At 45.6% G+C, this 12939-nt stretch overlaps 1 protein-coding gene across 4 annotated transcripts in view; it reads right to left on the bottom strand.

Moving 5' to 3' along the window:
- The window catches only part of ATP9B (ATPase phospholipid transporting 9B (putative)), a 182672-nt gene that overhangs the window by 25759 nt on the left and 143974 nt on the right, over window positions 1–12939 (bottom strand). For all 4 annotated transcript variants that reach the window (XM_045527695.1, XM_045527696.1, XM_045527697.1 and 1 more), the window contains one exon: window positions 214–375. In XM_045527695.1, coding sequence (XP_045383651.1) covers window positions 214–375 — 162 coding nt within the window. The remainder of the gene's footprint in view (window positions 1–213; window positions 376–12939) is intronic.

Below are 12939 nucleotides of genomic sequence, written 5' to 3'. Positions count from 1 at the left end.
AACCACATTAGCTTCCCAGCCGTCAATTATTAGTTCAGATTTTTGTTTTTTGAAAAACTGTAACAAGCATAGCCATGTGAGCAAATATGTAACTTTTAACTTTCCTTGTGGGAAAATTTCTTATCTGCCCTAAAATAGTGCAGGGGAAGCACTGAGTGGCCCGCCCGCCCGCCCGTGGCAACCCCTGCACAGACAAGCGGCCGCAGCAGGTACCCTGACGATGACCCCCATCCGCTTGCTCTCCGAGGTGAACGGGAACATCTGCAGGATGTGGAAGGTGAGGATCTGGCCGCCAGGTGTCTTCAGCTGCATGGAGGCGAGGTCCCTGCTGACTAGGGTGAGGCCCACGCTCTCCGTCCACTGCACCAGGGCCACCTGCGGGAGACCAGCAACGTGTGAGGCCACCCGTAGCCTCGGGAAAGCAGCCCAGGAGCAAGGCGGAGGTCAGAGCGCTTGCCAAGGCGACAGATACAAGAAAACGCACAGCACCGAGGGGGTTTTGTTTTGGGGGCCACGTCAAGTATGGACTTTTTTGAACAACATTTTTATAGGTGAACAATAAGCAATATGTCTTTGGTATTAATTTTTAAAATAGAGGTCATTACGGATCATAAAGTCTTTTCTTTACAGTATGTGTTTACTAGCTCCCTAGGGCCAGACGGCTCTTGGTCCAGGACCTGCATGCGGTGGCCGTCCTGCGGGCAGAGCAGTGGGTCACAGCAGGTGTCAAGGTTCTTCCCACCTGATTCTAGGGACTCCACGAAAGCACCAACAATGCAAATCTCACGTGATCCTGATTTTACTTCTAAAATTAGAGGTGAACTGGTGACTGATCAACTCTATAGTCAATACATCTCCAGGCCACACCTGCAACTCCACAGGAGACAGGACAGCCGGGGAGAGCGGCCTGGGGTCCGGCCCGGCTGCGAGGGGCAGCTCTGTGGCCAGGTCTTGGTCCACTCCCTGGGAAGGGGACCGTGCGCTCGCCGGTCGTCCTGAGGCTGAAATGACATTAGCGTGTTCCCTGGTATCTCTCGGGTGTTCAAAAATAGGAGCTATTCTTATTTATAATCATTTATTAAAATTTAAAAATCATAAGTGGAAAAATAACTTCTAAAGTTAATAATTTATGAATTGTATTTTATGATAAGTGTTTTCTAAAAAAGGTTTATCTTTAAAAGCAACCTCATTACAACACATCAGTTAAAACATGAAAACCAATCCTATTAGGTGGTTAAAGAAACATCACCCAGTGAGAACATACATTGTAACATACTCCCACTACTACAGAGTCGCCAGACAGAACAGCCCAACACAACAGCCGTCCTCCGTGGTCTCCCCTGGACAGGGCCCCTCAGGCCGCTCCTGCTGACACCTCCAGGCCAGCGCCCGGAACCTACTGCCGGCACAGTCCCCAGGTGGGCGGAGCCCACTCCTGCCTTCAACTTTAACCACCATGTACATTCTTAGAATTTTATCTTGGGTTTTGAGAACTAAAATCACTTCAAGAACATTTTAAATTCTGTCTAGTTTCCAGGATATTTTTGTTGTTGTTGTTGTTTTGGGATTTTTTTTTTTTTTTTGAGACAGAGTCTCACTCAGTGGTGTCACTATAGCTCTGTGCAACCTCAAATGCCTGACATCAAGCGATCCTCCCGCCTCAGCCTCCCGGAGTGCTGGGATCGATCACCTGAGCCACCGTGCCTGGCCCACGATATTATTAATTCAATCTTTGTGTCTTCTGAAAGCTCACGAGAGGGTAAGTTTACACTCAGAGAAACTCTGCAGCAAAGCTGTCAACAGCTCTAGTTCTGCGGCCGGCTGCTCACGCAGGTCTTGGTGCTGGGTGAGCAGCTGCAGCCCTGCAAGCCCAGGTCTTGGTGCTGGGTGAGCAGCTGCAGCCCTGCAAGCCCAGGTCTCGGTGCTGGGTGAGCAGCTGCAGCCCTGCAAGCCCTGTGTCCTCATCCCCAGCACAGCACTGATGGAGGCCACCGAGCATCACTGTGGGGGCGCGAGACGCAACATCTGCAGCCCCCCCACGGCGGATCCATGCTGACAATAAAGCGTGAGGGTCTTGTCTTTACTATTCTCCCAGGAGCCCCTCACACTCACTCTCTTGGGCAGACCAACAATCACTTTTAACATCTGATTTTCTAAGTCATTCCACACAAATACCACTACAGAATACTTCCAGTGCGATGTTTCCAGTGTCCGAGGCAGCGGCGCCGTGCAGAGGAGGGTGCGTGTAGGGAGAAGGCAGAAAAACTTAGAACTGAACATTCTCTGGGACGACAGAGACGTTCTGTGGACTGGGGAGTCCCGGGACCACAGCGTTCGATCCCCTGTGCCTGGCAGATGGGAGACGCTCTGTCCCTCCCTCTGATGGCTGTCCCGGGCTCCCCTGAACTGGACACACGTCTGCAGGTTTGTTCTAGAGAAGTCTACAATGGACACTGCTGGCCTCTTCTCTGCTGGGTGACATGAATTTACTCCCCAGCGTTGGCGAGGATCTCACAGACAAGCAGGCCTGAGGCTTTAGCATGATAGAGACACATACATATTTACACAGTTTTAAATGACCACAGCATTAAATCACACGTAGTCAAGGCATCAGGATACAAATTTACCTCAAAAATTTCTGATACCTTAAAAAGTTTACATAGTAAAGTTAGCCTACTTGATCTAAACAAATTGATAAACAGCAGCATCATAATAGCCGGGGACTTCAACACCCCACTGACAGAATGCGACAGATCCTCCAAGCAGAAAACAAAAAAAGGAAACAATGGACTTAAACAGGACTCTAGAACAAATGGGCTTAACATTTACAGAACATTCTATCCCTGAACTACTTAATGTAAGTTCTTCTCATTTGCTCATGGAACACTCTCTAAGATTGATCATATCCTGGGACACAAAACAAGTTTCAACAGATTTAGGAAAAGAGAAATTATACCAAGTGTTTCCTCAGACCACAGTGGAATACAATTAGAAATAAATTCCAACAGAAACACTCAACTCTACAAGAGGACAAGGAAATTAAACAACCTACTACTGAACAATTCATGGGTCAAAGAGGAATTTAAGAAAGAAATCAAAAGATTCTTTGAACTAAATGACAAAGGGGATATAAGTTATCAAAATCTGTGGGATTCAGCAAAAGCAATCCTAAGAGGACAATTCATAGCTGTAAATGCTCACAACCAAAAGACAGAAAGATCACAAATCAATAATCTAATGAATCAGGGTCAAGGAATTAGAAAAGGAAGAATAAAGTAATCCCAAACCCAGCAGAAGAAAAGAAATAACTAAGGTCAGAGCAGAACTAAATGAAATCAACAATAAAAGAATTACACTGCAAAAGAATTACACTGAAAGTTAATGGAACAAAAAGTTGGTTCTTTGAAAAGATAAACAAAACCAACAGGCCTCTTGTTAGACTAACTAGAAGTAGAAAACAAAGGATTCTAATAAGCTGAATCAGAAATAAAAAAGGAGATATTATAACTGATACCACAGAAATACAAAATATCATCTCTGAATACTGTAAAAATCTCTATGCACATAAAACTTGAAAAGGTTGAAGAAATGGACAAATTCTTGGAAACACACAACCTCCCTAGGCTCAATCAGGAAGAATTAAAACTCCTGAACATACCAATATAAAGTAACGAAATTGAAGCAGCAATAAAAAACCTTCCAACAAAAAATAGTCCTGGACCAGATGGTTTCACACTCGAATTTTACCAGACCTACAACGAACTGGTACCTATACTGCAGAAATAATTCCATAGTATCGAGAAGGAAGGAATCTTCCCCAACTTGTTTTATGAAGCCAACATCACCTTGATACTAAAGCCAGGAAAGGACACAACAAAAAAGAAACTACAGACCAATATGCCTGATGAATACAGATGTAAAAATTTTCAATAAAATCCTAGCAAACCTAATTCTGCTGCAGATCAAAAAAATAATCCAGCATGACCAGGTGGGCTTCATCCAGAGATGCAAGAATGGTTCAACATATGCAAATCTATAAATGTAATTCACAACATAAACAGAAGCAAAAGCAAGAACCATATGATCCTCTCAATAGATGCCAAAAAAGCATTTGACAAAATCCAGCACACTTCTATGATAAGAACTCTTAACAAAATAGGCATGGATGGAACCTACCTGAATATTATAAAAGCGGTATGTGACAAACCCACAGCCAACATCATACTGCATGGGGAAAAATTGAGAGCACTGCCCCTTAGAACTGGAACCAGGCAGGTTGCCCACTGTCACCACTTCTATTCACCATAGCACCGGAAGTCCTGGCCAGAGCAATCAGGCAAGAGAAGGAAATCAAAGGTATCCAAATGGGGAAAGAAGAAGTCAAACTATCACTCTTTGCGATGATATGATCTTATATCAAGAAAACCCCAAAGACTCTGCCAAGAGACTCCTGAAACTGATAAATAAATTCAGCAAAGTCTCAGGTTACAAAATCAACATACACACATCAGTAGCATTCTTATATACCAACACATCAAAGACTCAATACCTTTCACAATAGCAACAAAGAAAATAAAATACCTAGGAATATATCTAACCAGGAAGGTGAAAGAACTCTACAGGGAGAACTACAAAACAGAGGAAGGAAATCACAGATGATGGAAACAAATGGAAATCAAGCAGGTGGGAGAATGGAGGAGGCGATGGGTAAATTCACACCTAAGGGGTGCGATGCACACTCCCTGAGTGGTGGGCACAGTTATAACATTGACTCAAACTGTACAAAAGCAATACATGTAATCAAAATGTTTGCACCCCCATAATATTGTGAAATTAAGAAAAAAAGATGTAATTGTATAGAAGTATTATTACTTTGCTATGAGAAACACTATGAAGTTAATTAGTTTTCACACTTAGGGGAAAAGCAGCATCCAGTGCTATTAATTAGCCCTGCTTGTGAGGCCAGGCAGCCGGTGGGGGATCTGCAGGACACCTGCACACACTCAGCAGAGGGCTGGGTGGGCCCCGGCCCCGGTGCTGGCTGGAGATCACAGTCCAGGAGCAAGTCTGGCCCTGTTTCTTTTCTGCTTAATACCTGCTTCTGTGGGTGGCCTGAAAAATTAAAAGGTGCCCTTTTAATGGGTGAGATCACATTTGAAAATGTGTTCAACAGGCCGGAATACTAAATTTAAAGAGATAAGGTAAAACATAAAACAAGAAGAAATCAAAGGTCCAGAATTTCTGCTATGTTTCTGGCTGGCCGGACCCTGTTGGAAGTCTTGCGTTCAGTTTTGCTGAACTTGGAGAGGAGGCTGTCCAGCAGACGCCAAGGACTTCAACACTGGAGGCTCCCCTCTCTCAGCACGTAATTGATGCCTCTCTCTTTTGTAGAAAGTAAATGAAATCAGCAAATTCTGATTCTTGCCTATGTTGGTTAAGTACCTTAGTGAGATCTCTGTGCCCTCCTCCCAGAAGACAGGTTACACAGAGCAACAAATCCAGTGCTTAACGCCTGTCAAATACTGTGAGAAACTACAGTCCATTTGGATTTTTTCTTTTTTTTCCTTACCACATTGTGATTTGAGAGCGACTGCAGTCTAGAGATTGTCTGCTTACCGTGTTTGTGTTCTGTTAGACAGCAGCGAGGACGTGCCCACTGAGGACAGCTGCGACCCAGCCAGCACTGAGGCCTGGCTTGGACGCTGTCCTGCTCAGCTGTGCGGAGAGGACCCCCCGTGAGGACAGTGAGCTGGTCTAGGGCACTGGTCCACGCAGTGACAGTGGCACACACGGACACCCCTGTTGCGCTACATGGCCCTGAGGACACCACAGCACCGGGGCTCTGCGCGCATGGTAAATGTCAAGACGGTGCGTCACCAACGGAGCCTGAATTAGAACTCTCGCTCTCTGCCTCTCTCTGGCCTGAAGAACACGGAGAGTGTAGACTCACGCTGCAGATAATACAGTACTATAATTTAGAGCATCAGCAATATGCTCTACATCATGGTACTAAAAAAAGAGACGTGGAAGCCAACAGAAATGGCACATCCAAAGGCAGCAGAGTAACACTCCTGCAACACAGTTTCAAATGTGAAACGAAAGTAAAGCTCTAAGATGTTTTTCCCAATAAAACTTCTCTATAAGCTGCAAATGATCCAATACGCACTAGGTTAATTTTCAATTTACACAGTGAAAGGTTATTATTACATTTTGACCTGTAAATTGTATCCTTCCGCGAACACCCTATCATCTGGTGGTGCCCCGCCGCAGTCAGGACTGGGCTTTCTATATTTGGTGACTCGCATCTGTGTATTATTCAGCTCACGCTTGGCTTCACACCCCATCTGAGCACCTAGCCCGGCACTCCATCCGATTGCTTTCAGTCAGTAACCACGCTGAGGATTAACTCTGTATAATGTCAACCAGAAAAAAGAATATTCACGTTTTTCATAAGAGACAGATGCTTTAATTACTGTCCTCATGTAACTTGCTTATTCTTGGCCAGAATTCTTTTCATAATATAAAAATAAAGATTTTTGGATTAGTCCTATAAACAAACTACAAAGGAAAATAATTTGGATGAGGACATGCAGTACTTTCAGAATATTCGCTGCTAAAGTCACACCTCGGTGTTTAGCTCCACGTACAGCCCCTGGTCTTCCTCATCGAAGTCAGACAAATCTAGAGGCACTGAAGGAACAAATGATTTCCATGGACACCAGCAGATCTCCCAGGGGGCCTGACCCTCGGCACCTCTTCCCATGGTTTAGGGCAGAGTTGGGGGGTTTGGCTGGGTGAAGGAAACTTTCTTTGTATATTTGAAATATATTAGTGGTGTTCTTTTTAGAAGGTTCTTAGAATAACTTACATCTAGTGATATCAAATGTAGAAATTAAAGGAAAGAAAATTTCAAAGGCATTGACTGGTTGAGTCTATTTTCTACCTAAAGATGTTTAAGAAATTATGTATACTTTTCTAAAGTACGTAAGCTCTCTAGTAATGTACAACAAACAGCATCCCTAGAAACTGTGATAAGACTCTTCACGTAATGAGTGCAGGAAGTCAGGAGGTTATGCGTTGCCAGCCAGCTTGAAGCCCTGTACAGCTCTGGCAAAAGCTATTATTGAAACTCCTCCATCCGACTTCAGGGTCCTTCTGTACAAGCAAGATTGGGGTTTCGCTTCCGACAACAGGACACGGTTATGAAGACGGACAGCACCTGGCCCAGCGTCAAGTCCACACGAAACAGACCCGTTCTCTGACTCCTCCCGGCCCAGCCTGGATCTCCATGTCCCTTGTCTGCCTGCAGTGCCTGCCACGTCTCCAGAAGGTGCCACCAACTGCCGGATCAGAGTACTGTGTCCTCAGCCTGGTCACCTGCCTCCTGGCCAGCACGCTTGGCGTCACGGCGCTCACCGCCATTCCCGCGTCCAGGTCAGGCCGCCCTCCGCTGGCTCCTTGCCCACCAGCTGGGCACCCGGAGGCAGGACCATGGCTACTGTGTCCATGGATGGACACTCAGGAATGAGAACAGCAGCACATTTCTTGAACCAATGAAAACTAAAAACCTCTTATTTAAAGTAACTCAAAAGTGGAAAGTTGAGAGAGTTCTCCACATGAGCCAAGACGTGAACGGGACACACTCCCAGCACCCTTGTATCAGGGCAGCTGCTCAGAGCAATCTGGGCTCTGAATTTTAAAAATGTCTCTCTCTCCCTGGAAGTTGCTAGTTTGCCTTTAAAGGATTCCTTTGCATACAGAATGCCAACCACCTAAAAGCAGCAGGAAGTAATTAAACCAACGGCTGCTACTGCACGTGGGGCCCTCCCGACGCAGAGACCCCAACTGCCGCAGGGTCGCACCACCAGCAGCTTCACTCGCGCAGAGCGTCATGCACGCAGCACGCCACGGCCCCTTCAATCCCCACTGACACGCCACGGCCTCGTCAATCCCCAGTGACATGCCACGGCCTCGTCAATCCCCAGTGACACGCCATGGCCCCTTCAATCCCCAGTGACATGCCACGGCCCCTTCAATCCCCAGCGACACGCCACGGCCTCGTCAATCCCCACTGACACACCACGGCCCCTTCAATCCCCACTGACACACCACGGCCTCGTCAATCCCCAGCGACACGCCACGGCCCCTTCAATCCCCACTGACACACCACGGCCCCTTCAATCCCCACTGACACACCACGGCCTCGTCAATCCCCACTGACACACCACGGCCCCTTCAATCCCCAGCGACACGCCACGGCCCCTTCAATCCCCAGTGACACGCCACGGCCCCTTCAATCCCCAGCGACACGCCACGGCCTCGTCAATCCCCAGTGACACACCTCGGCCTCGTCAATCCCCAGTGACACGCCACGGCCCCTTCAATCCCCAGCGACACGCCACGGCCTCGTCAATCCCCAGTGACACGCCACGGCCTCGTCAATCCCCAGTGACATGCCACGGCCCCTTCAATCCCCAGTGACACGCCATGGCCCCTTCAATCCCCAGCGACTAGAGCCAAAGTTCTGGCAGGAAATCACGTTACAATACTGTCCAAATATCCTTCAGGTCAGTTTCCTTAGACCTTTTCGTGCTGCCTACATAGATGCGGAAACAGGGTACGTGATCCCTGTGCAGAGAGCAGTTTTACTTGTCTCTTAAATCCAGCAGTCTTCACCAAGCCTGTTGCACCAAGACTGCTCCTGTCGCACAGAAGTGACTAAGAAAGACAAATCTGAGGGATTTTCATCATTTAAACAGAGAAAAGAAACTACTAGGTGTTTGGTTCTTCTTTCTTTTAAAGTAGGGGAGGAAATAACGAAAAAGATGGTGAAATGGAAACCACTGCTCGTGGGCAGCGCTGATGCCTCCCCTGATTTGACGGGCTGAGTGTTTCCTCTTTCTGCTCACCTTTAAGTTCATCCACACAGGTAAGGACATTTTATTCTCATATTTTAAACACTTCTGGAGGCAAGTCTGCACATTTTTAAAGAGAGACCTCACTATCAGCAGTGCTCAGGTCTGTCCGCTTCTCAGCTTTCACTCTTCAGTCCCAGACGTGAGTCTGCAGCTCCCCGGAGTTGCCCGACGCTCTTCCCCGCTTCCCCCCAGAGCAGAGCCCCCCGGGACCCCCTCCAGGGGCCCAACCGGGTCTGCGGAAGACGGAGATTCGCGTGGGCGCTCACCAGACGCCGCGTGGCTGGTTGGATGAAACGTGCTCCAGAAGGCACTTCTCGCCCCTGTTGTGACGATACTTCAATTTCACAAGGACAAGAGTTAAGGGGAAACAACACCACCCAGAACTTCCACCCAGTTCTACAACGGAGACGTTACTGAACGACCCACAGCGAGATCTGAAATCACAAGATAAATACTAAATCGAATGCTAGGTATTATCAAGAGGAAAACTGCTTAAATCACAATTGTAAAATAATTACAAAAAAACGACAAAGCGCTTTTAAAAAACTCTGAACTTTCATTTGGCAGTTTTCTGTAGGCTTTTTCAAATCATTGATAAAATCTGAGCAAACAGCAGGTTATTTTATTAAACTTAAATCCACACTTTATTCAGATTTCCTCAGTTTCCACCTCGGGTCCTCTTTCTGTCCTGGGACCCCATCCTGGGTCCCTCAGCCCCTCTTGGCAGTGACGGTTTCTCAAACTTCCATTATTTCTGGTGATGCTGAGAGGTTCGAGTCCTGGACAGGTATTTGCAGAACATCCTTGATCTGAGCTGTGTGACGTTTCTCCCCTGACGAGACAGGGTGACAGGTTTGGGAGGAAGCACCACTCTACTACGTCACACCACGGTCCACACCGTCAACACGCCTGCCCAGCACAGACGTGGCCCGGCCACCTGGCTGAGGTGGTGTTTGTCAGGTATCTCCAACGTAAAGTTATTCTTTTATTTGCCCCTTTTAATGTTAATCTCTTTGGGAGGAAGTCACGAGGTGTAGCCTGTACCTAAGAATGAGGAATCGTATGTCTCATCCTTGAAGGAAAAGTAGCTACGTAAGTTATTCTTTTGCACAGAATTCTTCTGCATGGAGATTTGTCCACACTTTCCCATTATTTATGTCAGTACGGACACACGGATACTTGTCCTGTACTTCAGGTTATAATTTAGTGTTACTTTACTTACATTGTTGCTTAGATTTTTCCAGCTTTAGCCACTGGGAGCTTCTTCAGTTGGCTCCTATGCCCCCTGGACATGCCTCCCTCACTGTGCTGGGCCTTTGTTTGTTTGCTTTGTGTTCTGAGCACTTCCTCGCTTTCTGGCCCTCGCAGACGCTCCAGGCTCATCCCGTGCACTTCCCGCCTCAGCTCTGGCGTGGCCGTTTCTCCTCGAGCACAGGGCGTGTTCCGCCCTACACAGGCCAAGTCGCCACTCACCGGACGGTCTTACGCCCTCTTCCTGTGCTCTGGCGGTTACTTACCCCACCGTCGGCAGCACAGCCCGGGGCTCCCCCAGGTGGCACACGGACGGGACTGGCACCTGTCCTCCAAGGACCTCAGCGGGATTTCACACCATTTGCGTCGGTGGCCTCTTGACTTGTGGCTATGGTTACCATGTATCTTAATCCTTTTTCTAGATTAAACTACAAAAATCATTATTTTTATGGTATTGTACAGTCAACAATCATACCTCTTTTTGGTGATGCAGTTGTTCAAATCTTTTGCCAATGTTTAAATTCGGTTGTTTTCTCGTTATTGAGAATTCTTTGTGCATTCAGTTCACCAGCTACTTAGCAGGCACGTATTTTGGAAACGTTTTCTAAAAGTCTGTGAGGTTTGTCTTCATTTTCTTAACAGTATCTTTTGAAGAACATAAGAGTTTTACTCTGAAGTCCAATTTATCAATATTTTCTTTTAGAATTTGTGCTTTTTGTGTCCTAAAAAATTGTTGCCTAATTCAAGACATGCAGATTTCTATGTTTTTATTCCCAGAAATTTTATACTTTTAGGTTTTACATTTATGCCTGTGACTAATCTGAGTTACTTTTTGCATAAGGTCAGCATATGTATCTGATGCTGGCACAGGCTCTCATCTTGCACGTCACCGTCCAATCGTCACAGACTCTGTTTGTCTAAAGAACCATCCTCTCTGCGCTGAATTCCCGTGGCATCTCCATAAAAAAGTCAGTTGACATCTTGATAATAAAATGGCTCAAATCCACGAACACAATATACTGCTCGTACTTAGACACTTTGATTTCTCTTTACTGTTTTATAGCTTTCAGTATTCAAATCCTGCACATATTTTGTTCGATCTATACTTATTTCACAGGGATTTTTTTGCTGCTTTGTATGGCGTATTTTAAAATTTCAATTTCTAATTGCTCATTGCTGGTACCTAGATATACAAGTAATTTCTGCATGTGGGCACAGGAATGCTCGAGCTTGGCAAACTCACTCTTCAAAGCCTTGTAGTCTTTTTGCAGAGTCTTTGAACTTTCTGTGGAGGCAGTGATGCCATCTATGAAAAAAGAAAGTGTCTGATTCCTTCCTTTCCGGGTGGTGCGCCTTCTGTCTCCCCTCTCCTGCCCTGCTGTCCTGGTGGGGAACTGGGCACAACAGCTGGGACAGCTCTGAGGAGACAGGACATCACTGTCTTGTCCCACACACTAGAAAAATTTACCTGGTTTTTCTGCAGTAAGTATCGTGTTAACTGTAGGATTTTCCATAGATGCCCCTTATGAATTTGAAGAAGTTTCCTTTTATTCCTAGTTTAGTGAGAGTTTCTGTAAAAACCAGAAATGGATGTTTGATTTCCCAGTTTCTTCTTCCCCTGAATCGAATGAGATGATCCCAGAGGCTTCCCCGCAATCTGCCGCTGAAGCAAACCACGCGGGCTGATTTGCGGCTGCCAAACCGACGCTGCACTCTCGATAAGCCCCCTCCATCTGCTTGTATTAACAGACTTTTGCCTCATGTTCATCACTGATATTGGTTTGTAGTTTTTGTTAAATGCCTTTGCCTGATTTTGTAACAGGTTAAAATCTGAAATGAGTTATTAAATGAGTTGAGAAGTGTTCCTTTCTCTGTCATTTTTTGGGAAGACTTTGTATAGTATTGGCATTATTTCCTCATTAAATATTTGACAGAATTTACTCCTAAAGCTACCTGGGCCTGGAGTTTCTCTGTAGGAAGGTTTTTAAATTAAAAACCTGAGATAGCTTTGGAACATTTCGGTGAGTACTAGAGAACTGGCCTGGAAGAGACCTGAAGTCACTAACACACAGACGCAGCCCTGTTCTCCTAGGACAGGTAAACAAGACTGAAAATGGCAAGTGGCTTCTCCAAAGCCATCTAGAACTAGAAATTTCTGACTCCTGGCCCAGTGTTCTTTTGAGGAGGTTCTTTTGTGCTAGTAAAATGTAGATTCACAGAATATCTTCATGTAAAAATGTGCACCTGCTTCTAAATTTATTTAAAAAATGTACATTTGAACATATACATTTAGTGAAAAAATTGTAACACAAATTAACTTTTTAAACAGACCAATTACTTAGGAAGAAGAGAAGGAGTGTGCAAAGGATTTCTGATTCTGCAGATGTGGGCTCAGTAGGTCTGGGGGAGGTGAGACGCCAGTGGGTTTAGAACTTCTCTGATATCTCTGACAGGCAGCCAACTGCTCGGAACAACTAATCTGACACCAAAATCTAAACAAAATCAAAAATCTTCATTGTCTCAAATATTCTGTGCACTCTTTGCTCATTAATGATATGAGGGCATCTCTCTCAGAAGTTATTCAAAGAAATAAATGAGTAACTGCAGTAAGTTATAAATGTTAGCTATTATTGTTCCTATGACACATTTCTGGACAGGTTCATGATTAAACACTTTTATTGCTGTTTCTCTGTGGATGGAACATGCTGTCAGTGTAACAAGGTGCTGCTACGTAAGGAAGTTGGTACTAATGTATCTCTACTGGGACAAC

This window comes from Lemur catta, chromosome 16 (genome assembly GCF_020740605.2).
Source record: "Lemur catta isolate mLemCat1 chromosome 16, mLemCat1.pri, whole genome shotgun sequence".
Classification (NCBI taxonomy): Eukaryota; Metazoa; Chordata; class Mammalia; order Primates; family Lemuridae; genus Lemur; species Lemur catta.
The sequence above is the reverse complement of the archived record's forward strand: the minus strand, read 5'-3'. Positions and strand labels throughout refer to the sequence as shown.